Source organism: Lathamus discolor, chromosome 1 (assembly GCF_037157495.1).
Source record: "Lathamus discolor isolate bLatDis1 chromosome 1, bLatDis1.hap1, whole genome shotgun sequence".
Taxonomy (NCBI): domain Eukaryota; kingdom Metazoa; phylum Chordata; class Aves; order Psittaciformes; family Psittacidae; genus Lathamus; species Lathamus discolor.
In genome coordinates, this window is record NC_088884.1 from 22406483 (window position 1) to 22434353 (window position 27871).

Here is a 27871-nt window from a genome sequence, read left to right on the forward strand (position 1 = left end):
TGCCTAGTCTTACTCCCCGATCCTTCTGCAGTAAAAAGCTAGTCATTTTTAGGAGACAGTTGCTCCCAGGGGCAGGAAAGCAGCGAGATGTAAGGCACTTAAGGCTGCTTTCTGGCTCTGCGATGATTTAATCGTTGGCCTTCAAGAAGTCATGTTCTCATTCTTTGTAGTTTTCCATTTGTAATGTGGGGGAAGGGAGGCAATGCCAATGCTGGGGAGGGGAGGGACCTTTTCTCAACTAAAATCCCTGCTAGCCACGCTATGGTGTTTCACCCCCACACTTCCCGGCCCTGGCCCCCGGCTGCTTTCCCTAGCTTGACATATGGTAAAAATTCCTCCAAAGGCACCATTTCCTGTTTCTGCCTGACAAGAAGATACAACTTCCAAGAATACAGTAGAAGGATGATGAGGAACAGACTCAGGCAGCTGTACACATGCCAGGACATGCAAGAATTTAAAGAATTTTGTCCATTTGCCAGTACCCAAGCAGAAAAGTCTGGAGTGATCTGCAGAGGGACTTTACAATCCTTTTATTATAAGTCCCAATTTAAGTACATTATACCCAGTAATTTAGGGGGGTTGGTGGGTTTGTTTTGTTTTTTTCTATTTGAGTTTTTCTTTTTTAAGTAGTTGTGCACTGCTTAAGGAAAACCAGCAATAATCCTGCAGGGAAAAAAGCAACGGAAATGAGCAGTGATCCTCGGTGTGTGTCCTATATGAAACTGCTTGTGCAGGCGGCAAACATTATATACTGCCTTATCTAACTGTTTATCAGCTCTCCATTAAGCATTTCTTATGGTTTTCAAGTATGCCAAATCTATATTGCATTTTCATACTTGTATTCTGTGGATTACCTGTTTGAAATAAAAATGTAAGCATCCTAGCTATCATTCTGCAGCAATGTCAGTTAAGGCAGGGTTTTCTTGGCCAGTGATGCTTGACCTCTGATTTTGTGTGAGTTATCTGAGGTTTTATTCCCAGAGAACAGTAATTATAAAGGGAATTTGATCTTAGGTGTGAAAATACAGTAGTTTAAAGATGAAAGATCGCAAGATGCGCAACAAAAGTATCAGCAGTTAAAACACACAAAGTTATAAGATAGCTGACAATCTGATTCTTACAGCAAGGGAGTTCTTTGTGGTTTTCTATATCACAAGGTCCAGTAAAACACTTGTGTAGGGTTACAGCAGTTCTCTGACTCGTGGGCTGAATTGGAATCTTCTGTAGAGGGGACCTCTACTAACGGATTGCTAAGGTAGCTGTTGTATACAGTGCTCAGGTTTCAGTTTTACCTACCTTTAGATAGAAGAGTAAACTATTCTTGGGTGTTTCTGCTGGGAATGTGGGACAGCATTCAAGTACGTTGTGTAGGATAATGCAAGGTTAGTGGTTTTCTGGCAGTGTGTGTGGTCGGTCACATACATTGCATTGGTATTGCAGCTGTTACTTCTAGCAGATAAACTTGCATTCTTTCTCGCTAGGATTGTATGTCAAGTAGGACCAATGAATGAACCAAAACAAGGTCAAATTGAAGTTAACATCAACGGAAAACTGGGTAAATCACCAAGTGAAGTGCTGTTTACATACCAGGTAAGTGCAATTTTTTCAAGAGACCTGTTTTAGACGCTGTGCATGACTGAAGTTGGAAGTTAACCTGTTAAGCACAGAGGCACAGAGTCGTGCGTGTTTGCCTTACAAGCTTTGTTTCATCAATGCACTGTCATTCAAGAATGTTAAAAAACACTTAACTTCGTCATTTCTTTATACAAAGGGTGTGCCAAAAATCTATTCTGATCAATACATCCAGGGTCTCCACTAGGGTGTTCTTGTTGGCAATTCAAGTTGAAAAGATGTGGTGGAAAAGGAACTGTAATAAGTTTATTCAGTTAAGTGTCACTGTTGAATAAAAAAGAATCAGCACTGCAAAAAATTACGTATTCTTTGGAAGCACAGTTGGTGCACTGTTTTAATCACAGTGTTTAGCCTAGCCAGTGCTCTTAATTACAAGAAGGGATGCAGAGCAGCTGAAGAATAAGTAATGAAGGTACATTAATTTTTTAATAATTTATTTCATTCAAAAATATGTCATGCAGAGCCACAGACAGCGTGATGTGTTCACATCACACATACGCTTTGTTTTCAGTGTCACTATGAAGGAGAATTTCAGTTGTGTCTTAATTGCTTTACCCTAAACATGGCCCTCGGTTACAGCTGGCCTGCCCTGTGGTTTAGCAGCATGAAGCTTTACGTATATCTATCAGGCCTTCAAAATTTTTAAGAACCTGTGATTGTGACAGTTGAGAGGTTTAAATAATCTCTGTCCTCATACTGATATTTAAAATTACACCTGTAAACCGTAAAACTTGAAAATATGAAGGGTGGGTTAGCCTTTTATCTTCTCCCTTATTTCTACTTCTGTCTCATTAATTCTTGACATCTTGTGAGAAGGAAAGGAGTCGGCAGTAAGCAGTGGAGTAAGTCAAGAATGACATTCACCTGACAGGAGGATATTCTTGTTTTTTCCAAATCAAGTGGTTTTTTTTTTTTCCATAATTTCCAAGCAAATAATTCCATTCCTTGGTGATATCACTACAAAAAGAAGAAAAAACACCCTTTTTGCTCAAAAATGTCCTCTGTTCCATTATGGAAATGTAGCTTACAGTTAAGTCTTTCTTTGTCAGTCTCATTTGGCATAACTTAGAGAGCAACATAATCTCCCATGTTTATGTGTTTGTGGTCTCTAGGACAGAGGCTATCATGGTAAACCCTGCACGAGATGAGATTTTGACATGAACTAATTGTGTTGGGTACATTTTACACCACCTTTCCTATGCTTATCCTGTGTGTAAATATTCTCCCATGGTTTTCATGAAAACCACATGAAGATGTTATGGAGTATGTTGAAATGTAAGCTGAAGCCCCCATGTAGGCTTCAAAGCCTGCCTGTGAATTTGTTCTGGTGTCATTCCTTGCTCAGCCCACCTGGGAGACAAGATAAGCAGCCACCACTTTGGCTGTTTAAGGGAAGGATTCTTGATTGCTCATCAGTGAGTCACTAGGAGAAGCCACTGTGCACAGGCATCACCCCTGTGGATGTTTTCTTGCAAGTCCAAGACTCCCTGTGTGCCCATGTCTGCCTGCATTGAGGTTACTGAAATATCAGATATCTAAGCTAACTGCTGATAAAGAGCATTTTAATTTACCGCAAAAAATCTTTCCATGGGGACTCTATTTACAAAATGCAAAACAATGGCAAGTAATACAGCTCATGCCTTAAAACTGGTGAAATTCATTTCTAGTTTCATCTCTTTTGGTTTCACAGGAAAATTAAGCCAACTGTGGACTGCATTAGGATTAAAGTCAGTACAGGGCGGTGCATTGACACACACCTCCACAAGTGTGACAGGAGCACTTTGGCGTGCAAACAGATAATCGGAACAACAATCATTTCAGTTGATGTTGTCTTAAAAGCTACAATCTTGTTTCAGTTCTGTTTTCAGGCACTTCTTTGGCTACTTCTTTCAGCAAACATGTGAAATCTGTGCTTTGTTAAAAACCTCTTCCATTTTGTGTATACAAAGAAAAGAAAATACTTTTCTTTCCAAGAGCCTTCCTAAAATAAATTTTCTATTATGTATTTCCACCTTTCTTTGGCACATTGTCTGGCTACCTTCCTGCTGGTAATTGTCACAGAATCACAATATGGTTGAGGTTGGAAGGGACCATCAGGGATCATCTAATCCAACCTCCCTGCTCAGGCAGGGTCACCCAGAACACATTGCTCAGGATTGTGTCCAGGCAGCTCTTGAGTATCTCCAGGGAAGGAGACTCCACAACTTTCCTGGGCAACCTATTCCAATGCTTGGTCACCCTCACAGCAAAGTTCTCCCCCATGTTCAGGTGGAACTTCCTGTGTTTTACTTTATGCCCGTTGCCTCTTGCCCTATCACCTGGGATCACTGAGAAGAGTCTGGCCCCATCCTCTCGACACCCTCCCTTCAGATACAATTGATCAGATCCCCCTGAGCCTTCTCTAGGCTGAGCAGACCCAGCTGCCTGAGCAGACCCAGCTGCCTCAGCCTTTCCTCATGAGAGATGCTCCACACCCTTAATCATTCCAGCAGCCCAGAGCTCCAGATGTTCTCACATGAAGGTCAACTCTATCACCTTGCCTTCCTGTCCTGTCTTTCCTAGCAAGTGTGTAGCCATTCATGACATCATTCCAGTCATGTGCACTATCCTCCCACGTCTCTGTAATTGCAATGAGATCAAAGCCTAGTGACTGCACACAGATCTCTAATTCTTCCTGCCTGTTTCCCACAGTCCGTGCCTTGGTATACATGCACTTCAGAGAGGTATTCAGGTGTGTCAGTTTCCCAGGAGGGATGCAAGAGGATACCCCATATACAGGTCCTGTAGGCACTTCCTTGGCTGCATGCATTTGCTGGAGGTATCCCCACTCAAGCCTTGTGTTGCCGTGTGTGTGTGGTGTCTATAACTCTCTCCCACCTTTCTTAGTTTAAAGCTCTCCTTAACCAGGCTGGCCAGTCTGTTTGCAAGGATGCATGTGCCCTGTTGGGTGAGGTGGATCCTGTCCTCCCAATCAGCTGTTGATCTTTAAAAGGTCCCATGGTTCTAGAAACCAAAACCCTGTTGCCAACACCAGCAACACAGCCGACTGTTTACTTGGTGAATCTGTCTACTCTTCTTCTTGTCGCTTACCTTAACTGAAGGATCGAGGAAAAAGCTACCTTGGCCCCCAGACCCTTGACCACCATCCCCAGAGCTGAAATCCTGTTTGATAGTTCCCGGCTTATCCTTGGTATCATTGGTGCCCACATGAAAGAGCAGCAGGGGGTAATAGTGGGATGTGTGGACAAGCCTTGATAGTCTTTCTATGACGTATCTAATTTGAGCTCCCAGCAGACTACAGACCTCTCTAGACAAGCACTTGGCAGACGGGTGCCTCTGTCCTGCACAGCAGAGAGTCACCACAGTGATCACTTGCCACTTCTTCCAGGTCATTCTGCACATTCCACACTGGCGCAGGGATCAGTCTCTCAGTTCCTTCGCTTGAGGTCATCCTGTGTGGCACAGCATCCAGCGGTTCAGTTCCTTCACTTAAGTCATGCCCAGCCCCTTCTCAGCTTGCAGGGAACTAAACCTGTTTGTCAGCTGCAAGTTTTCAGGAGGAACAGGAGCCTTTCTCCTTGTATGGGGAGGGACCAGTTATCACTGTTTTCACTGTGTGTTCTGATCACCCGAAGCACAATAGCTTCAGCTTTAGCAGTGACCACTCTAAATGCAGTGTGTGGTAGCACAGGGCAGAAGTGCACAAATAGTGCATAAGCCGACAATGCAGCTGCTCAGCCTCATGCGTACACCAAAGGTGTCATCATACTCCCCACACTCTCGGTCTTGTACTCATGACTAATGTCTACCACTAAAACCACAAAGTCAGTTATCAAGTAGATTAGATATGAGGAAGAATGGTTTTTATGGTGAAGGTGGTAAGGCGCAGGTTGCCCAGAGAAGCTGTGGCTAACCTATCCCTGGAAGTGTTGGAGCAACCTGGTCTAGTGGGAGGTGTCCCTGCCCATGGCAGGGGGCTGCAACTGGTTGAGCTTTAAAGGTCCCTTCCAACCCAAACTATTCTATGACTCTAGAAATACTGCTACATTCGGCTCTAGTTGATAACCAGTCTCAACAATGAGATGCATTTTTAAAGCTGGATTGATGAGGTCAGTAGTCAGCCTAACACAGGGCTCAGACTCGTGTTTGTGCCCCGTCTGCCAGCGCAGTGCATTTCTGAGCCTCCATTAAATGGGTCAAAATCCAGTTAAAAGGGAAGCCATGGTTTCAGTTTAAAATGATTTCTGAACTAAAATGCCTAGGCCCACAAGAGTCTGTGCTGTGCAGTAAACACTTCATCTATACCTGCTGCATAACAGAGGAGGAAAGCTCTATTTCTCCCTACCCATCACAGTTTCTGTATCCAAGCTGAGCGTTGTTCAAGTCCAGCCATTCCAGTGAAATTAAATTCTAGTAACCCAGTCCTCCTCTACTGCCATTCCTGTTCTTTTGCTATAATCAGGATCAGGCAGTAACCATTTCCCCATTTAGTGAAATAGAAATGAAGTGATGCTAAATTTTAATATCCAGCTATGCAGCACATCTGGAGCACTGACAGCTTGGCTGGTCTCTGAGCAGGTGGAACAGTAACATGGCTAAAGGCCAGTCCTGCTTTTTCGTTTGTTGTTAACTTTATCTGATTTGCTTGTTACTACAACAGTGAAAAACGGTACCAAAGGAAGGAGTTAAGCTCCTCCTAGATATATAGCTGAGATTTGCTGATCCCATACAAAGCAAGATTCCTTTCTCAGAATACCTTATCATCAGGCTCAGGCCACTGAGGGCATGCAGCTGGTTCTGGGATCTCTAGCATCTGTTTGCAAGAGTAATTCTGTGAGGTTTAGGGTATGCAGATTAAAAAGACTATATTGTTTCAGAAAGCTCAAATAAATGTAAGATGGTGAAATTAAAGGTAGAACTTTGCAAAAGTGTAATACATTTCTGAGGTGCTGAAGGTAATTTAGGGAGTGGTTTAGAAAGAATGACTTTTAGCAAATCAGGAAGTCTGTTTACCTAAACAAGATGAGATGAATCAAAAGAGAAGAAGGGTGGATAAATTAGAGTCTGATCTAAAAACAAACATGAACATGACTGTTCACCATAGCAGTAGTTTGAATGTGAAACTGAACAGCACAGTTACATTTAACAAGGTGCAATCTTCCGCTTAATCTACTCCTGACTTGGCAGTTTCTTCTTACTTGCATCCATCCTCTGCTTTCCTTCTTGATGTTTAAAGCAATTGCTCTGGGAGCTCTCACCAGTGCAGTGCCAGTAGTGCCACAAGGCTTTTGTGGAGGAGATTAGCTCACTCCTTGATTTTTCTCTCCAAGTTTTTACCTCAGCACATGGATTTTACACTATAACTGTGGGGCTTGGGTGGGTTTTTACAAGGAGAGGGGGAAGATATTACATGCTGGATGCCGTTACTATTGATGCTGATAAGCCACACATCTGCAGCAGTCTGGAATTGCTGCCAGAGGATCTTATTTTATTCCTGAGTCCTGAAGCACATCTCGTTTGTGTGCCAGCCTGCACAGGAGCCAGAACTCCTGGGTAGCTGAGAGTTTTAGCAAAGCTGGCCCTTCCTCATGTGGTTATTATTAGACTTAATTCTCTATCATCTGAGCTATGCACTTAAATACATGTCCCACCATCCAGTGCTCGTGGTTCTGCTTGAAAGCTGCCAGTGAACCCTGGCCATATGATAATGCAGACTTTCCAGTCATGCATGCTTCCACTTCTCCATCAAACCTGTCAGCAAGGCTCTGTGGTCTTTTCAGAAAATCATGTGGTGTTTGCCTCACTATCAAAAGATGCTGCCTGCAGTCCAAAAAATTACTTGTTTAAAATATAAGTCCTTTGCATAAGCATCCCATCCACAGCACACAGCACGCAACGTGCACTGCCAGGCAAATTCTGTGCCTGGGCACCTGCACTGCCTGGAAGCGTTTGATCAGCTCACATGGTGTGAGAGTTGAACAAAGCAGCCCCGGAAAGGCAGGACTCAGCTCACTTCTCTGCTGTTGCAGAAATAACCCAGGAGCTGAAGCCTGGCTTGGTTTGTGGATGCTGTGACAAGATGAGCTGGTGGGTCAGGTCAGCCACTGCGGTGAACACCCGGCTGCCAAGAGCACACAATGGAAATCTTCTGGTTGAATATCCTGTGAGTGGGTGGCTTGTCTGCAGAAACAAGAAGCAGGCTCCTTCGAGTCGGAGAACGGAGGGAAGTGGAGGGGGAAAGAGCAGTTCCTAATGATTTGTGTGCCCCATTCAGAAGATTAATTTAGCTCCTGTGGTTACCTTTATTGTCCATGAAATGACATTTTGACCTCTGAGAAGGTAGCTGGTGCCTACAGCACTTCATGGTCTGTGCCTTTAATGCCTTGAATATTTGTGTGCATTATATGCAAGGGCTGGCAGAATAATTTGGCAGATAATTTGGTAACAAACCAGTTGTTTTACAGACCTGCTTCAAGAGCCAGAACTTACTGCTGCTGGGACCAGGGTGAGGAAGGTGAAAGGTTACTTGTGGAGGAAAGGATGGATGAGATAAATACAGAGCAATAATGTACTCTGTACACTCGTGAAAATCTTACCCACATGTGTGTGCACTGGCATCATGTCCTTGTCAGCATCCCTGTGCTCTGCTTGTGTGGAAGTACAAGAGCCCACTCCTGCTTGGAAGATGTGCTCTTGTATCAAAGGCAAACCCCCAACTGGAGGTCGCTGCCGACAGGAGTTGGCAGAAAGGAGCTTAGGTGGCTTTGCTGTTTGCTGCCCATCATGTCCATTTGAACACATCCATCTGTTGCTGGCTTCCCCTTGTGCTGCAGCTGGCATCTCTCATGGCATCATGGGGATATACTCTGCCACCATCCTCTTTTCCCTCCCCAGTTGTCTCTGCTTGTGGTCTGGCACAGTTACTTTTTCTCCAGCACCCCCCTTTGAAGCATAGACTTCATGCCAAGGTTTCTTTGCATCTCTGTTAGTCTCCCCTCCTCTGTTTCCTTCCAACTGTTCCTGAATTTCTGGCCACTCTTGTGATCCACCAGGAGGCTCTTTGGTGGCTGGTTGTTTCTCTCTTTGATTTTCTGCATTAGTGAAGGATAAAGTGTAACCAATTTTCTCTGGGTGGTGTAGTTCTCGGGCTAGAAACTGCCTACCTCAGACGAACGCTGCAGCAGATAGTATCCCTATTTACAGGGTCGTGCCCAGGATTATGAGAAGTTGAGGATACGCTCAGCGACAGACAAGCAGAAAAGTAGAGAAATGGGAAAAGAAAACATGCAGAACCAAGCTGATGCTCCATAGGAGTGCAGTCCTCTTGTTCTTGAATACTGTGCAAGGGACCAGAAGTGAGCTGGCTGGACATGACAGTGTAAACCAGGAAAGCTGCAAAGCAAACAAACCAAGTCAAAAAGAACATAAACCAGCCTGACAGATCAGATCCCAAGTGTAAGTCAGCCGAGTGAAAAAGAGGTTGAGGAAATGGTTCTCTGTTGCACCTGCATATCTTTAATAAGAAAATTGCAAAGAAGCTGGATAAAACCCAGAAGAGAATAGGAGTAACCCTACTGTTAGCCAGGTAGAAGCTGTGCTTTGATTTGACACAGGCAGACCACAGAGATCTAAAATGCTCGGAGCTCTCTGAAAGCTTTTTCAGCCTGTAAAAGGTATCTTTTACTAAAACTGTAATCAGAAACCTGAAGAAATACAAGATCACCTTCCTAACTGTGCAGAAAGACAAACCACAAGTCCTAAAAAATGAAAGATTAAAAAGTTCATTCTAGATTAATAAACAGGCTGAAAAATGTAAGAGCTGAAATGTGAATGCTCAGAGGATCTGCAGTAGCTGTGTAAGAGCAGCAGTCATGTACACTGATAATAAGTAAGTTCGTGTCAAAATGTGACTATATGTGGAACAGACATGGAGATAATTTACCCTCTAGCATGCAGAAAGAATGAAACTACAATGAAAGCCTCTCTGAGAACAGATTTGTAGGTAGGAGGCAAAGGATGCAAGCAAAGAAGAGACTTCCGGCTGTGATGAAGAAAACAGGACACTGGAAAATGGCCTGAGTGTGAAGTCATATACATACTTGGGCCAGTGTAAGCTGGCTTGCCAGTGCTTTTCTTTTTTTATCCCAGTACCTCTGCGCTGACGAAGCACAGAGCACCTCAGGGGACGTGCTGATAAAAGACAATGACATTGCTGTGAGGCAAAAGCAAAAAATATAGTTGGTGCAGCTCAGGTTGGTCCCTGATGAAGAGATAAGGCAGTGATACACAGGAATGCGAATGCCATGTGACGGAATTCATTGGTATTACAGAGAGAATAAACAAATTTCCTGCCAAACAAACTAGCACTGTTTGGGCATTATGTAATATAGGCACTGTACAAGGACTTGGAAATGGTCATTGTCTCACTGCTTCAAGTGGCAGCGGGTAAATACGGCTTTTGGGTAAACCATATCAACAGGATGGGCATCAACCACAGTCACAAAAGCAGAAGAGGTAACCTATTCATAGTGTACTGTCCTTCCAGCAAAGCTGCCTCGTGGTTATCAAAGCAGTGGGAAAGCTGCTTTATCAGTTCAGGAGTACTAACCCATCAATCTGGTGCTACATGGGAAAGTTGGGTTGCAGGTAGACTTTGAGATCTCTAGCTCAACATTATTACACCTAAGTAGGATTTAAGGAAGGTTTGTATGTGACGTATGTAAAATGTTTGTATTTCCCATGACTGGGAAGCTACAATCTGCATGGATCTACAAGCAAGAAATCCAGTCAGATCAAATTATTTCTTCAGGATAAACCATGCAATAGAGAACAAGTTGCATCTGTTGGCAAGCTGGTCTATATGATCGTTGTAGGTGCCTTGCAAGTTGGCAGTATTGGGTTTATGGTTGGACTTGATGATCTTAAGGGTCTGTTCCAACCTAAATGATTCTGATTCTGTTTTATTCTGAACAGCATAGCTGCGGATGTGCATATTTTGCCAGAACAGCAAATCTACTTCCTATAAACACAGAGCATGATCGTGAGAGAGATCATAAGACACTGGGGGATCCCAGCTGTGGGAAGTCCCTCTGCTAGGAGATGGCTTACCAGACTGGGCAAAAAACAAGCTTAAGAACATCTGACAGACATTGAAACAGGCTTTTTTAAACTAGACTATCAAAAACTCATACACATGAGTTACACATAACAAGGTAATTTGTTACTGCAGAAAATATGCTCAAACATTAAACTACCTGGAAGATATGAACAGTATTTTCCTGGTGACAAAAGGAGAAGTATAGGCCTGAAAGAACATTCCTCCCTTTCAAGCAGAATAAGAAAAAGACTGAAATATGTATGAATTCTGATTTTCTACACTTTAAGGAATTATCAAACAAGGGTTAAATTAGAATTTGCAGGGTTGTTTAAGTTTTACTGTGTCCATGAGAAATGAATTATTGCCAAGTCCTCACAAGGGCTGATGTTTTCCAGAAGAATTATTACAAGGCTGCTTCAAATTCCATATAGGACACCTAATCAAATGTTCTGCTTACCGTCATAATTGCAGCGAGCACTGTGATGTGATGTTATAGTGGTTCACTGTGCTGTGATGTTGTACTTCCCCGGGCACCTTCTGACTGAGCCAGCAAAAATCCCAAGGTGCAGAGGGCTGAAAATGAAAGCAGGGTATTTATTAGGAAAGCAGGCATACTTCTGATTCAGAGACTAAAATGAGAAAAGGGTACAAATAAGGAGAGAAAAAAATCCTTGAGGGATTTAGAAAAGGTGGCATCACCGATCTTGCACTTGAGGTCCTAGGTTTATCAGTGCTGTTTGTAGTGGTTGAAGATTCAGTGTTGCTCAGGGTTGAGTTCAAACTAAAGGGGTTTGCCTCTTGGATAAAGCAGCATTTTTATTATCCCTCAAACAAGGTTTCCAGTGAAGGATTTAACCTTTGCCCTTCATTTTCCTTTGCAAGGGAAAGGAATGTCATGCAGGGCTGTGGTAAGCAATGTAGAGCCGTGGGTTAGGTGTGGCTTTGCTGGACTGCGTAGACTGTGTAAGGTGAGAATAGACCAGGCAGCTTCCAAGGGTCTGAACCTGTCTGTCCCACTGGTGAGTGCCATGTCAGCCATGGGAAGGGGCTACCTTTAACTTGGGTAACATGGTTCTTGTTGAAAGCTTGCACCACCAGTGATGGTACCTTTCCACATTATCTCGGCAGTCAGCAGAATACCATCCTCCTGCTGATCCTGTCTCCCTAACTGCGTTTCTGAAAAATGCTTTCTGCTGGAGCATTTGGATGACCCAATTTCTTTTTCTTTATTGGTACTCTTAAGAAGACCACCAGGTGGGCTGAGGTAACTTTGTTCCTTGAGCCCCCCATAGATATTTTAGGAGAGCATTAAAACTTGCTCATAGCACATTGGTTTCGCAATAAAATGGTTATTAAAGTTGTTCAAATTCTTGGTAATTTATTTTAACTGCTTCTTTTTTTCTGGCAGGTCCTTAAGAGGAAGGGAAAGGGGAAAAATGTGAAATGGAAAGTAGCAAGTTAAAATTAATCAAGTCATTTCCCTGACAAGTTTACAGTAACAGAGTGTCACTATGCTTTGTCTTAGCAGTTATGCTGAAGAAGTCCTCTGCACATATAGTTGAGCTTCTCCTTATTAGATCATTTTATGAGGTGTCCACATTATTTGTGTCTGGAGAGCTCTTGGTATTTGCAGAATTACTTTAAATAGGTTAAATATGAATACTTTGTATTAAGCTGGTTTGAGGAACTGCTGCAAGGACAGCAATTTAACAGAAAACTAGGGTTAAACGTAACTATTCCACCTCCTCCTCGGCTGCTACTGGTGTTAGCTCCCACAGTGGCTCTTGGCCTCAGTTCTCCATTCAGCCTGAAGATGTGCCTGTGCTGTGGATGGGGTGAGGGGTGAGTGGTGTGTTCTCCTACCAGGTGTAGCTGGGCTTTAAACTCCAGCCAAGTTGGAGTCTTGCTAGGAAAAAAAGCAGTTTCTGAGAAAAACAGAACAGGTACTTGTTTCTATTTCGCCTTGCAGCTATGTTAGTCAGAGATAACTTCTCTCTTTGGTTACCTGTACATCCCTGTTCCTAAGGAGGCAAAAGGAGGCCATCACTGAAAGGTCCCTCACAGAAAATGGTGCTGAACAGCTCAGCTTCAAGTTCATGGCTCCGCTGATATTTACTGGTTGTTAGCAAGAGAGCCAGTTGTCGCCCTGCCAGTTACCCATCGGATAACCCAGCAGAGATCTAACGGGGCAATTATTTCACATAAAGAAACAGTGGTGCTTCAGAACTTTTTCTTGGTCCTTTCCGTCCCACGTCTGTCCTTAGAGGCTATGCTTAAAGTGGAGGGAGTTTTTAGAGGAAAGGCTACAAATTTTAGTAGTGTTTCTGAGGTCCAGCAATGCTGAATTTGTCTGTTCTCATTCTTTCACGGTTCTTGGGGGATATTTTCCTCTGAAAGCTATCCCAGGCATGTTATGCAGCTAATTGTTACTGTGGGGTTCTACTGTGGGTGATACAGAGGTCCTGAACAGTTTATAAGAATTAAGATTTAATTTGAAGTTGTTAAAATGTATGGGTTTCTGTCCATGTGGTATTAACGTATTTGATTCATTTTTATGAACTATTCATTGGCTGTGTATTTTATGTGAAATTTGACTGTAAATTTTTTAGCAACAAAATGTGTTACAAAAAAGCACAAAGGAGTTTTTCTCTGAAGGGCATGTCTAGACTTGTGTTAATTTAAACTTCAAGTGTGAGTTTTAAAACTACCCCCCTCAAAACTTCTTACTTACCCTGATGTGACTTATTTCAGTTTAGCTTAAATGACCAAGCAATTAAATCCAAAGATGAGCATGCGCAGACAGGGTTGCATAGACATAAGTGAGCAAGTTTTAGTCAACTCTTTTATATTGAATCAATCCTCCTTTTTGCTTAAAAAAATGCTTTAAAATGACTTTGAGTCTCTTCCTTACATAAAATCTTGTAACCTGAGTGATGTATTAAATAAAATGAAATCAAAGGTTAGCATACGAGAGCAGTCATATGCTCCAGCAACGTAGATCTTGAGGATTGAAGGGTTTACAAACAGATTTCTCTCAGGGAAGAAAAGCAATTGACACCCAATTAGTGTTAGAGCGTATTCCTAAAGCTCAATGACTCGAGAGCAAATTACAGTTGTCATTGTGGATTTGTGAAGTGTGCTGAACCATGATGCATTCCTTCGGAGGGAAGTTGCTCAGATGTGAAAGTCTAAAATAGGCACAGCAAGTACGAGTTCTCCGTGTTTCCGTAAAATCTGTGCTTCAATAAAACAAATTTGTAAAGTAACCATGAGGTCAATTGGATGCATTTTTACGGATTCCTGCTGTTTGTTAAAAACCTGTCAATGGCTCACTGAGCTTTGAGCTGAACTGCACATCAGTCCCACTCCTCCTTGCCATTCCTGGGCCCTCAGCTATGTAGCTGTAAGCTGTCACAGAGATGGCAGTCTGTGCCTGAGCAAAACAACATGGGGGAAGGGGGTTTTGCTGCATAACTAGTAAGGTGTGGGCTTTTTGCTCTCTGTTTCTGAACACAGTTTTTCCTCCTCAGAGTGGGAGATCAGTGCAGTCCGATGGTGATCAGGGAAACCATCAGCAAGGGTAGCTTTTAAAATTGTTTGCTGTTCCTTTATTTGCATATGCTTCATACCAAATAGCCACAAGCCTGGACTTTATCAGTCAACCGTTTTCGCAAGATTATGCACAACGAGAAGGAAAGCAGATGTCATTTACAATACATGAGATTGGTATTGCTTATTTGACTCATTTAAGGAAAGCTTATGTTTGAATATGGATGAGGAAGCACAGTTATACATCAGAAAAAGCATTACCTATTCACAGCCTCCCTAAGCTGCTGAGCTGGTATACTATAGCAAATACAGGGTCCTTCATAGCAGTGCCCCTGCCACGTGCTTGGACCTGGCATCCTACCTGTGTGTGTGTCACATGTGGCAGCCACCTGCGTTGGGACCACCTTGTGCCTGCATGCACAGCAGCCACCCCCCCAGTGCGAGGGCTGTGGCACGTCTGCTGGCATGGCCGGGCCATGGAGCCAACTGGTAACCCATCTCGCACGGCTTCGGTCAGCCTCTTGATTCAGTAGCTTCAGTGTTGCTCTGAATAAAGATGCTTTTCTCAACTGGAAACAGGGATAGTGATGAAGCAATTAAAAGAAAAGCCCTCACTGTTATTTTATGTTATTTGTCATAGCTCCCGGAATACAATCACGGAAACAAAGACTAAATTGAGAACAAAAGGAGGGAACTTATTTGAGAAATTTAAATATCAAACAAATTTCATAACAATTTTGAAGCATGTCTGCTTGTTTCAATTGGTCTTCAGAAATCTGCTCCAAGGTTCTAAGCGCATAAAGAAAAGTTTTGCATTTTCAGATTGTCATTCTTTGCAAGCTCATTGCTTAAGAATAGGATAACAATTGTACTGCAATTAAGAGCCTTACAAGATAAAGGGAATCTTAATATTCTTTCTGTTCGGTACAAGTTTTGAAAACCTTGCTCTGTCTCTTCTGTAGCTGACGCTGAATATAAGGAAGGGTGAGGAAAGGTGAAGGTAGAATCAGACAAAAGAAAGAAAAATCTTAAAATAAATATGAAGACAGGAAATCCAACACAAAGCTCTCACAAGCCTAATGGCAGCTAACTCTACATTTTGTAAATAGGGAGTTGAAATTCATATAAAACCCTTTATATGAATTCATATATGTAGAATACAGTATGGGAAAAATATAAATACATTCCCATAATCTGTTACATCTTCCTTAAGCTTGAACAATGGAACATTTTGTTTTATTTTAGAAGACTTGTCCATTATTATTTTCGTTTTATGATTTTTCAGGTAGTGATTTAGCTATTATACCAGTTAATACTGGTGTAAATTTTATTTTCATTGTCTTCGTTGGTATGACCATCTTCTCTTTGCAGGAACCTCATCCGTCTCAAATAAGACCTCAAAGTGGACCACAAGCAGGTGGAACAACACTTACCATCACTGGTACAAACCTGGCCACTGGTTCCAAGAAGGATGTTAAAGTTTCAGTTGGTAGCCAGCCTTGTAATGTGTATGTACCCTGAGTAAATGACAATACAGAGCTGTATTCTAACAAAGCACCAACCTTTTCTGGCCTTTAGAAATTCAACATATCCATTGTCTATCTCTTCATGACTCATCCCATGCAATGGGGCTCTGCACATAACCTTCAGAAACTCACTCAGAGGCTTCAGCTGGGAGAAGCACCAAATAAACAACTAAAGTGGGAGAACTTGGATATCCAAAGGTTTTTCCAGTTTTGGCTTTCTCTGCTTGAATGGCTGCTCCAAACCCAACTGTGCTTTCGTTCAGCAGCTCCTCAGTGGTTCCATATAAAATCTTAATCTTCTAGTGCCCCTTGGCTTGTTCCTCTCATTTCTTTTTCCTTTTATTGATTGCTGGCTTTCTTTCTCCCCTTTCCCCCTCAAAAGAGAAAAGGAGTCACATGAAATGTGCTGACATTGCATTGCTCTTGTGTTTGTACACTATTCCTTTTCATATCCTACATCTTTTTTTAAAGACCCTAACTGATCTGAGGAAAGTGTTGTCTCCTCTTGTAACTACTCAGAGCCTAGCAAAAGTAGAGCCCAGGTTTCGTTGCTTTTGGTGCACCACAGTAAAGATTACAAATCATGTTACAGATGGTAACGTAAGTAACTGAAGATGTTTCCTCTTCTTTTTCTTTTCCAATCTAGCACTGAATTTGGAGATGAGATCGTTTGCATTACAGGACCTAATAGCAAGGTTGAAATTGTTCCAGTCACAATGAACTATGGGGGCACATTAAGTACTGTACCACAGCAGTTTTCTTACTGTGAGAATCCCACTGTCACCAAGTTCCTGCCAGTAAATAGCTTCAGCAGGTAACGAAACGTTTGTCATAACTTCATTTACAATTGGGTTAAAATGTGAAATATGTAATAAACATGTAGAACTGTTTGAAATAAAAACTCCTGTATTCTAGCCATACACACATTTAGATATGTAGAGTTTGTGATCTTAACCACAACTGATGTTTAAAGGCATTCTGTTTACCTTTGAACTTTAATCCGCACTTCAAAGGTAAATCCTGAAACCAGAAAAAGTAATGAGCTTCTTTTAAATGAAGATGCCTCAAAGAAAGAGATTCAAAGCATTTCAGCTTGATGTCAGACAACATGATCTTTGTGTTACTTACAAATCCTTATCCCATAGGATAACATATATAAAAGGTTTCTAATGAAAAGGTTTCTAACAGTTCTTCTATTCAGCTTTTAATAAGTATGCTGGGAACAGAGGAAAATTATGGCTTGTCACCTCTTTGTCCCATGAGGAAAAAAAGTATCTTTTTAGGAAATTTAGATCAGAGTTCAATAATGCTTTTAAAAGGTATGCTCTCTTCTACGGCGGTACTCACTAACACCCCATCTGGTAACTGTTCCTTCTGGAAGAAAGCTCACCCAGTACTAACTGTGAAACCAAAGAAGTGTGCACCACTCTTATATTTGTAGCAGTATGGCAAATCATTTGTATAAAAGTCCTTGTAGCATACCTCTGGTTATGGAAGTCATTCTGTGACTGATACAGGGACGAACTGGTGACCTGGATTCACACTGATCTCTGCTGTTTCCTAGTATTCTGGTCTCTTAATGGGGCAGAGTTGAAAGAGAGAGATCATGATGTTTCTGCTTTCTTTCAGTAAAAAGAACATCATGACCATACAAACAGGGCATTAAAAGTAAAATTGGCTGTCACTGCTCTTGGAGAAATAGGTACCTGCCTCCGTGAATGTTGAGTGGTCACTTATGCCCAATAGGATTTGGTTTTAATATTTGCCTTTAATTTTTGGTTTGGGTGGGTTTGAGGCCTGGAGGGCTTTTTGGTAGATCAATAGTGATTTACTTCACGGGGTTTAAAATACTTCTTTTTTTTTTTTTTTTTCCCCTCTATATAAACTGAAGCTTACTTTAATGGATTGCTTTGAGGATTGCTATCCCTCTTAATTCATGTTACTTTGATGACTTTAACTCCCACTGGCCACTTGCATGCATTCTTCTTCTAATGCAAATGCATTATTTTTTAAACAATGTGTTGCAAATGAAAGGAAGTAGAGAAGCCTGGTGCCTGCAGACCTGTGGAAAATAAACTCTCACCTTTGTCTCTGTGTGTGTGGTAGGTGGAGTGATTTTAACAAAAACATTGGAGAAGTAAAGTGCAGGAAGACAGGCAACAGTCAAAACCCACAAACACTGGCAATGCGATTTGTACCTTTTTTTATTCTGCTGTTTTAAAATGAGTTTGAAGTTGACATCACTGCTTATAAATGCTGCAGCCATCTATAGTTGTAGCAGAAATCCCTTTTGTAGGATATCTAATTGTCTTACAGGCATTATACAGGTGCTTCCAGTGGAAGTAGTAGCAATGCAGGATAAAATACTGTTAGTGGTAATTTACCAATGACTTGACTTCTCTTTTAATTCTGCCTTTCAGTGGAGGAAGAAATATTACAGTAACTGGGACGGGTTTTGAGCTCATCCAGAGTTTCTCATTGGTGGTGTATGCAGAGCGTCCAGAAGCAGGGAAAATGAATCTCAAAAGGGTAATTTTCATTCTTTCCTCACAAAGGCATCACATTAGATGCATAACACATAGTCTGTTGAAAAATGCATTTAAGTTCGCCCACTGGACTCCACTGGGCTTGGAGTGGAATACGGTTTAAACAGATTTCTGGGTCTGTTCAGGGTTTCCGTGGGAGAAGAGCCCACTCATACCATCTTGACTTACATTTACATGCACCTTGCAGTCTTCTGCTTTAAAATTATTTTAATTCAGTATGAATAAGGATAAAAGAATTAAGCTTTGAGTGGTGAAGTGCATGTATTTTGGAATTGGAAAGTGGTTAAGTTTTTGTGTCTTTCTCTTTCTTCTTCCATGCAAACTTTAGAGATTTACCTGAAACAGGACCCAAATCCAGATAATGCTGAGTACTCAGCTTTACACAGTCATTGGCTTTTATTTTCTCACGCCTCAAAGAGCCATGTCTTCTCTCTCTTACTTCATGTATATTCCACCTATAGGATGCTCACAAACAGTTGTGAAAAATAGCATAAAAAGAAAGAACCCTTCTTGCATCTCATGTTAAGAACTGACATTATCAGTTTCCCACTCTTTTAATGAAGACCACTGTTTAATGCAATGATTGAGGACTTAAAAGTGATCTTCCATTAAGAAAATAAAAATACTTTTTCTAAGGCTTGCTTTTCAATTTAAGACTGTCTTATGATCCATATAATGCATGTATTGCATTATATGCATGATTCAGCTTCAAGAGTATACCAAAGCCAGCTGGATTTGAGTCCATCAGAACCCTACCCTTAAAGAATTTTAAGAAGAAAACTATGTTTCTTAGGCCATAAACTACATGATATTATCTTGATAACCTTAACTCCTAAGACAATCTTAAAGGCTATTTAGCAGTCTTGTCAGTGTTTATCAACATTTCTTATCCCCCTTCTTATGTATGCTCAGTATCATCTCAGCATATTAGCTTAAGTTAGCATTACATACTGCACACATTCATGGTTCAGACTAGAAACTTCTCTATTATTTTGTTTTGCTTCCACTTTACACAGCAATGTCAAGATAGAAGAAATGTTGAGGGTTCCTATTAGTGTTGTTGGCCATGGTTGATGTTACTGAATGACTTGAAGGAGTTTTTAAGATAAAAACATTTCTGTAATTTGGGTGGGATGGTTTAGTGTGAGGTGTCCCTGCCCATGGCAGGGGGTTGGAACTGGATGATCTTAAGGTCCTTTCCAACCCTAACTATTCTATGATTGTATGATTCAGTGAATTGGGGGTGCAGGACAGGTTAACTGAGTTGTTGTTACCTTGAGTAGTTGGTTGACAATTGGTAAATTTTATTCTGAAATTCACTTAGTAATTGTATTGAATTTCAGCGAGGTATTTTACAATGACAGTAGAAAAGAATCTATCTGAGATACTTCATGGCACAAAAGATGATCTGGATTAAAGCTGTCATGTTAACCCTCAATCTTAGAGCAATTTAACGATACCAACCCAATATGCTACAGAGCCACAGAATTTGGAGGCAGTGGAAACTGATCCATAGCCTAAGCTTTTTCTGCAGGCATAGAACATAATGAATCAATAATTTATATCCATCAATGAATTTGTTTCATTTTATTTACAGAAAATACCTCGTACTGTGTTATTTCTGCTGTATGGTGAAGATATGAATCTAGTTGTTTTATTTCTACAGTCTAAGGTTATCATTAGTTATGTACATGTATGAGTCAGACTCTAAAATGTGCATGTTCTTCTTGTTTCTTACAGTTTGAAGGAAAGCTTGTGAAAAGACTCAATGAAACCACGGTGGTTTTTTCTTCCCCACCAATACTGGAAGACCCAGAAAACTATAACATCACCACTATTATTCTAATGGATCATTATCATTTGGTTGTAAAAAATGAGAGCCACTCCTTTGCCTATGTTGCAGACCCGACCTTTGAAAACTTCACAGATGGCATCAAGAAACAAGTCAACAAACTTATTAATGCAAAGGTAAACTTGTCAAGAGATGGTGGTTACTCGTTCTGTCCTTGAGGTGTTTATAGAATTTATCCTTCTTTTCTTGAATTCTTAACAGCTGTTTGGTACCATACCCAAAATGCTTGGTAGAGTCCCTTAGCTCTGTTAGATGTTGATCATCAGTTCCTCTTTCCTTCCCTCTACCCTTCTCAGAGAGAGTTGCTATCTTTTAGCAATACTTAGGGTTTCCCAAGGATGCTCCCTCCTGCTGAGCCTGGCATTTGGAAATGCCTTCTGCCATAGAGCTCCCAAGGACTGGAGGGAACATCTCTTCTCGCTCCAGGAAGGAAAAGAGAGGAATTGCATAATTCCCAACCACTCTACTCTTCTGTACACTGCAGTGCTAATCACATCTGCTGCTAAAAATGATCCAAATGCAAACCTGCAACTCAGGGCTTCCTGTCATGAAGACTTTGCAATGATGATTTAGTCTTGTATTTTCTGTCTAGGGCAGTAACCTGAACAAAGCCATGACAATAGATGAGGCACAGGCTTTTGTGGGAGACGAGCCTTGCAACATAAAAACACTAACTGAAACAGACTTATATTGTGAGCCACCAGAAGTACAGCCTCAACCAAAGAAACGACAGAAGAGAGATACAATCAATAACCTTCCTGAATTCATTGTAAGTTACCTTTTCAATAGAATTTAATACCATGTGTGACACCGATACAGTACAGTGCTTTTCAACTGAAGCAATTTGTTCTTTAAAGTAGTTGTAGTACTGTGAAGAAACTCCTTGCAGTTCTTTCTTTCTCCAGCTTCTGCCTGCTGTCTAGAAGACATCACATGTAAAGAGCGGTCCCAAGCTGCCAAATGCCTTCAACCTTCATTACATAGGAACTGTAGCAAGACAGACTGGGGATTTTTCTTCCTCTGCTAAGCAAAATAAAATCAGTTCATGGAATAAAGTGCTAGTGACCTAAATTCGACATAAAATATTCAGAAATGTTCCCTCTGTTTGGCAGTTTGTGCTAGAAATTCATTTGTGAGAATTCCTAAGAATTTAGAGTGCAACTGAGAAGTGAACCACTGCCTCTATACACTTCTTGAGACAAATGTCTGTGCTTCCTGCTTAGGTGAAATTTGGACTCCGGGAATGGATCCTCGGAAGGGTGGAATATGATACACGTGTGAGTGACATCCCACTGAATCTTATTTTGCCACTGGTACTTATTCCAATGCTAGCAATCATCATCATTTCTGTCATCTGTTACAGGTAAGTTCCTTTAATTAGGTGGGTTTGCTGTCCGAAAGTTTTCAAGGTATTACCTAGCTGTTTTCATCTCAGTCTACAGAAATTATCTTCATCTTCTTTATGAGCTACAAGGTTAAGAAAGTCAGTTACAGCTGGAAATATGTATGTACAGCTGGAACACCAATTTATTCCTCTCACGCACACCAAATTCCTTGGTGTCAGTCAGCCCAGTCCATCCTTTGTACATAAGCACAACAATTGGTCCCAGGCTTGCCAAGCACACAATTGCAGGCTGAGTTGCACACATACGTGGCAGCTAAAGTGCCTCTTGTGAAGGAGGAGTACTTATTCTTTATACATATCCATCACCATTTATGCTGCTTCAGTCAGCACAGTAGGTCTGAGCTGGACGGATTTGGATTTGGCTAAGGGGTCATTTAGGCCTATCCAGCTGAGATAAGTGTTACCCACAAACAAATGTCATGATTAATGGTGAAATTCATGCTTCACAAAAGGCCAGAACAATGTCTTTATTTCACTTAAGACCTACCTAGCCCAATTTTAAAGTTAGTAATGAAGGCCTCATACTGTCTCTCAGGAGGGGGTGGATTTCACTCTTACAGTGCATATCAATATAGCTGAAGCAATGCTGAAGTATGTGCTGTACAGCATTGATATTCTTGTGGACCTCCTGCAAACTTCCCAGTTCAGCTCCAGACATACTCCTGGGTGGCTCAGAGCCAGTGCAGGACATGTTGCAAGCAGTCTTTGTTCAGTACATGCAAATTAAGTTTCTGTACTTAATATGTGATTGAACGCATTTGTAGCTACTGCTTATTGGATATTAAGTTGCTGGCCCAAGTGTGCTTTGAAGCAGCAGGCCCTTGGTGGTGCCAGGTTGGTTTGCACAAAATGAAGACTTGGTCCACTGTTCCTGTTCTCTTCCTCCATTCTCTTTCTGCTGCCAGTGTTTAAAAAGAAATCAAAACCAGGAAAATGTCCCCCACTCAGAGCTGTTGCAAATTACTTAGTGTTGCAGTTTGTAACTTAAAATATCTTACCTCTATTCCATAAAGACGCAAGAGCCAACAAGCAGAACGAGAGTATGAAAAAATCAAATCACAACTTGAAGGCCTGGAGGAGAGCGTGAGAGATCGGTGCAAGAAGGAATTCACAGGTATGACAGACATTTGCACTCCTGTGGTCCTTTTTGGCAATCAGAAGATGGGCCGGAGCAATGGTGCTAGCTTGCAAAAGCTGTCCTCAGGGAACAAATAATTAGTAGATCTTAGTAGTCTTGATTACTGACGTTGACATATAGGAGATATTTTGCAATTATATATGAAAGCTGGGAGGTATATATGAATATATATATATGAAAATAGGGAGGTAAAGATATTAAAGGACATAGTCTTTAAGAAGCACAGAGTTAGCAACTGGGAAATAGAACCTAGTTCATATAGGTGATACTTAGAGCCACTAATGTGAGTGGTGATTGATATGGAGGTAAGGATGTTCTATGGTAAGTAACCATGTACTTACTCGTTAGTACAATTGCTGTATGCAACCTGGTCTAGTGGCAGGTGTCGGAACTAGATGATCTTTAAGGTCCCTCCCAACCTTAACCATTCTATGATTCTATGATCAAAAAGTGTTTTCAGAGCTGCAAAATTTATTTGCAGCAAGCAGCATACAAAGGGCTAATTTGACAAGCTTGCAGGAAACAAATAGCATTTCACCCTGTTTATCATGGGAAAACCTTAAGCTTGATTTCAGTAGCTAACTAATTGTTCTGTGTAAACGTAGAGGCATCATCCCAGGGAAGGCAGCAGGAGGTGTGAAGGCTCAGCATTTCTACACATTGAACTACTCATTGCAATGCTTAAATTAGGCATCTGAGTGCAAACATTGCAAATATTGGCCTAAATGATTAGCAGGAAATGTCACCTCATTACCTGAATTACACTTGCCGTTGGGTCATGTTGAAAAAATCTCTACTAAAAAAAAAAAAAAAAAACCCACGTTTTATTTCTAAAGAGAAATAGATTATTTCCTATTGGCAGTGGCTAAAAAGCAGGACTGAATTAAACAACAATTTCAGGTTAGAGTTTGAAATGGATTTAAGAAGCTCAGGGTATCTCAAAGATTTCAGCCATGCTGGAAGCCTCTCCCAGACTTGTTTTTCTGGCATTTCTGGGACAGGATGTTCTTTTCTTGTACCAGTTTGCTTTCTCTGGAAAACCAACTCCTTCCAGGTTCTGGACACAAAACAGAAACAAATGTTTGAATCGAGAACTATTCCCAAACAGCCTTCATTTCAAACTGCATTTTGAACTGTGAGAGGACTCATCAAGGTTAACAACCCTCCATCTCACCACCTCTCCATGGAACTTCATACATGTGTCTGAAAGGAGAAGGTGACTTTCTCTTGCTGACACTCCTAGTACAGACCTAGACTCCTGCTGCATGTTGAGTTGAAAGTTTCCTCTCTGCTCCACCAAACACAGACACTGCAGAAGTAAAATGCACATCCAAGGGGTATTCCAGTTCATAAACACTGAATTCAAAACATGTTTTAGATCCATACTGTGAAACTGTAGCATCAACAGCACGAAGTGCAGTGTAAAACTCAGGGGACCAAAGATAGGCAAGGAAAGGTGCATCAGTGAGGAAGTACAAATACCGCAAAGCTGGAAACCACAAGATGCTTTCTCCCTCAGCTTTGCTGAATACTGTAAAACAAAGAGGTAAATGAACGAATAAAAGCAATAAAAGTGCAGAGACAATAGGTCACTGTATTAATTAACATGGTATTTTAGTCAATCAGCAATATTGGGTAACTGGAAAGCCTTCAGCTAGAATAGCTGCTCCAATGGATAATTGCCTAATTCTTGTCCCTTTTAAGAACTTTGGAGCTTTTGAGTCCCACAGAAAGGTTTCCATCAATTTCAATGAATCATTTAACCTTCTTCCTCCCTGCCATCCCCTTCCTTCCAATTAAATTAGCATGCTTTACACTTTAAAACTTTCTTTCCTTGATTGCTATGTGTCTTTTAAAAGAACTGTCATTACTACCTAGACTCAGAGGGGATAGAATGTGCATTGAAAAAAAAAGCCAAACCAACCCATATTGCAGTATTGCAATGGGGTTTTTTGGCTCTGCACTACAATCCCACGTTCGTATATATGAACTCACCCAGCATCCATTAAGGCAGCAACAAGGAAACCATCTGTGCGAAAGGCATTTATCCTCATGTTACCATAGGATCAGCTATGGTCATAGTTAACAGGATAGTTGGCAAAAACAGGAAGAGAAAATGTGAGATGAAATAGAGGTTTTGGTGTTGAATAGCAGTAAAAGATACCCAAAGAGATTGTGTTGCCTAAAAAAGCTGCAGGCTTTTTTTAAATGAACCTTTTAAATGTATTGCATATTCCAGACTTAATGATAGAGATGGAGGATCAGACAAATGATATCAATGAAGCTGGAATTCCAGTACTGGACTACAAAACCTACACAGACAGAGTCTTCTTCTTGCCCTCCAAAGACGGAGAGAAAGACGTGATGATTACAGGGAAGCTGGATATTCCCGAAGCCAGGCGGCAGACTGTGGAGCAGGCTTTGAATCAGTTCTCCAACCTCCTCAATAGCAAATCATTTCTCATTAATGTGAGTACTGAAGGAGATTTGCTTCGTAACCACTGCAGATATGTGCATCACAGCCAGAGCTTCCTAGTGGGGCAGGGAGGCAAGATCATATTTCTGTGCCAGGTCACGTAGTATGGAATTAGTCAACATTGCAGTGGCTGTAGGAAAACAGATATTACCCAATCTGGCATAAGAACTGATGGTACAAGTTTGTTTTAGTCTTTTTTAAAAATGTGATCAGAGAATGCTGATTTCACCGTGGTTCATCACGGGAGTCACGTATGGGCAGCCATCTGCTGGGTCTCTGTCCCCGAGAGGCAGAGTCTCCTCAAGCGGCCTATTCATCCAGATTGATGAGTGTTCACAGCAGCTCTGAAGAGATTTCTAATTGCTCACTCTCAAAAACTGAGCTTGATTGTCAGACACCTAAATATAGATTTAGGCTTCTAAGTTTTTCTCGGTTTTTAAATGAGGCTCCAGTGCTGAGCTAGTTAATGGTAGCATTACAGTTTATGGCAGCTGAGAGCGCATTCCCAGGTGTACTTATATTACTGTCTTTGTAATTTGATGTGAAAGGACTGGGACTTAGGGGGAAAGGGGAGCTGATTTTGTCTTTTAAAAAATTGTCACAGAACACCTTTTTTCATTTAATTAAAGCATCCTTTTTAGATAAGGCTTCAGTTAAAGCATGTACCCTGCGTTAGTCCGCTACACTGTGTGTGTATCTAAAACCAAATTATAGACAATGTTTTCTTATAAGCAGTTTTTGTCAAACTTCTGAAAACTTTCTCAAGTGCAGAGAAATGTTGAGGTTCTTCAGAAACCTATCATCTGTACTTAACTGTACATTTGTTTTCTGTTCCAGTTTATTCACACGCTGGAAAACCAAAGGGAGTTCTCTGCTCGAGCTAAAGTGTATTTTGCGTCTTTGCTGACAGTTGCTTTACATGGAAAACTAGAATACTATACTGACATCATGAGGACACTGTTCTTAGAACTGATGGAGCAGTATGTTGTGGCCAAAAACCCAAAGCTAATGCTAAGAAGGTTTGAATGTTTGTCATATTTTCTGTAGCTCTCTGGTTTTCTGTTAATCTATTTCTTTTGCAATGTGACTGTATTAAAATGGCAACTATCCATGAAAGTCAGAAATAGCCTGGCCCAAGCATATTAGGAAGACAAGCTCACCAGGAATAGCCATGGAAAGCACACCCAGGACTGCTGGCGACAGATTTCCATATTCAGATACTGTAGTATAGAATCTGCATCAAAACTATTGAACGATCTACCTTCCTTACAGCACAATACCAAATATTTTATTTACCTTTTAGTCTAATTTGGTTCCAAATGATCTAGCATTTATACCACACATCATCTCTGTAACGAGCACACATAACCAGCTTTCACTGTGCATTCAGTGAGGGCTTGCTTAACCCTGTTGTTATCCCAAGTAAATTACAAAAGACCTTGCTCTGCGTATGTTGTAGCTTTGTAATCTGAAGGTAATTTCCCAGTAACTGCACAACTGGGTTAATTTTTAGCTCTTAGAGCATAGACCAAATTTAAGATTTTGCATAAAGAATGTATTTCAGTAATGAGCTGAAGGTAGCCAAGAATGATGAGCAATACAAAACACTTATCCTAAAGCTCTCAAGACTCTACAGGGAAATCAGTGCATTAGGAGAGTGCATGCAGTTAAGCATGAAAAAATATTGTATCTCAAGCAAGCAATGTTTTTCGTTAAAACTGTGTCACTAACGGTTGGTTTTGTTTTTCAGATCTGAAACGGTTGTTGAGAGAATGTTGTCTAACTGGATGTCTATTTGTTTATACCAGTACCTCAAGGTAAGAGCTGAAGTCTGTTGCCTGTGGGGTTTTTCATTAATACTACTTCAACATGCTGCACTGGGTATATCTTTTGGGTTTGCTTTATTTCACTTCCTTTTCTTTAAACAGGATAATGCCGGGGAGCCTCTTTATAAATTGTTCAAGGCTATCAAACACCAGGTAGAAAAAGGCCCAGTGGATGCTGTACTAAAGAAAGCCAAGTATACACTGAATGACACAGGCTTACTGGGAGATGATGTAGAGTACACGCTGTTGGTAAGCTGAGCATGATTAATATATTAGAAGCTCTGTTTTTTCTTTTAAGTCCTGTAGTGTTAAGTATGTACATACTTTTCTAGACTGCTGTGATCTGCATAGGAATTCTGGTCACAGGTGGGACTGTTGACAGTTTGACCAAAGCAAGACTCCAAACAGGAAAATAGAATTTTAAAGCATCTTCTAAGTATTAAATCCAAGTCCTGCCACTGTGGAACGCATTTCTGTAAATCTCTTCCATAATTTTCAGTCTGTCTGAACAGTGGTTGGGGTGTTTGGCTCCTTCCCTTTTCCCATCTAAATTAACTGGCAATTGATTTTTGCAGAATTCTTGTGCTAATGTTACGCTTGAACTTCAGGTTGTCTTTTTCCCTTGTGATTGCTGCTTGTCAGCGTATCAAATAACATTTTAGTGGTATACCAGGAGGAGCTCCTTTACAGTCCTGTGAGATGGCTCTGCAGTCTCCAAAACCCTTTATGAACCTATTTCTGCGCTTGTTCCTGTGTGAGTCAAACTCTCCTGAACATGGGCAGCCCAGCTGGCATTGAAAGGGGCGTATTTCCACCTAAGGAAA

The 27871-nt window shown here is 41.2% G+C and overlaps 1 protein-coding gene across 4 annotated transcripts in view; it reads left to right on the forward strand.

Annotated features, from left to right (window-relative positions):
• Positions 1–27871, forward strand: part of PLXNB2 (plexin B2) — a 254236-nt gene that overhangs the window by 205597 nt on the left and 20768 nt on the right. For all 4 annotated transcript variants that reach the window (XM_065665050.1, XM_065665052.1, XM_065665057.1 and 1 more), the window contains 12 exons: positions 1482–1590; positions 15650–15786; positions 16451–16618; positions 18225–18333; positions 20091–20318; positions 20795–20971; positions 21426–21565; positions 22621–22721; positions 24985–25214; positions 26059–26240; positions 26972–27038; positions 27150–27296. In XM_065665050.1, the coding sequence (XP_065521122.1) occupies positions 1482–1590; positions 15650–15786; positions 16451–16618; positions 18225–18333; positions 20091–20318; positions 20795–20971; positions 21426–21565; positions 22621–22721; positions 24985–25214; positions 26059–26240; positions 26972–27038; positions 27150–27296 (1795 nt within the window). The remainder of the gene's footprint in view (positions 1–1481; positions 1591–15649; positions 15787–16450; positions 16619–18224; positions 18334–20090; positions 20319–20794; positions 20972–21425; positions 21566–22620; positions 22722–24984; positions 25215–26058; positions 26241–26971; positions 27039–27149; positions 27297–27871) is intronic.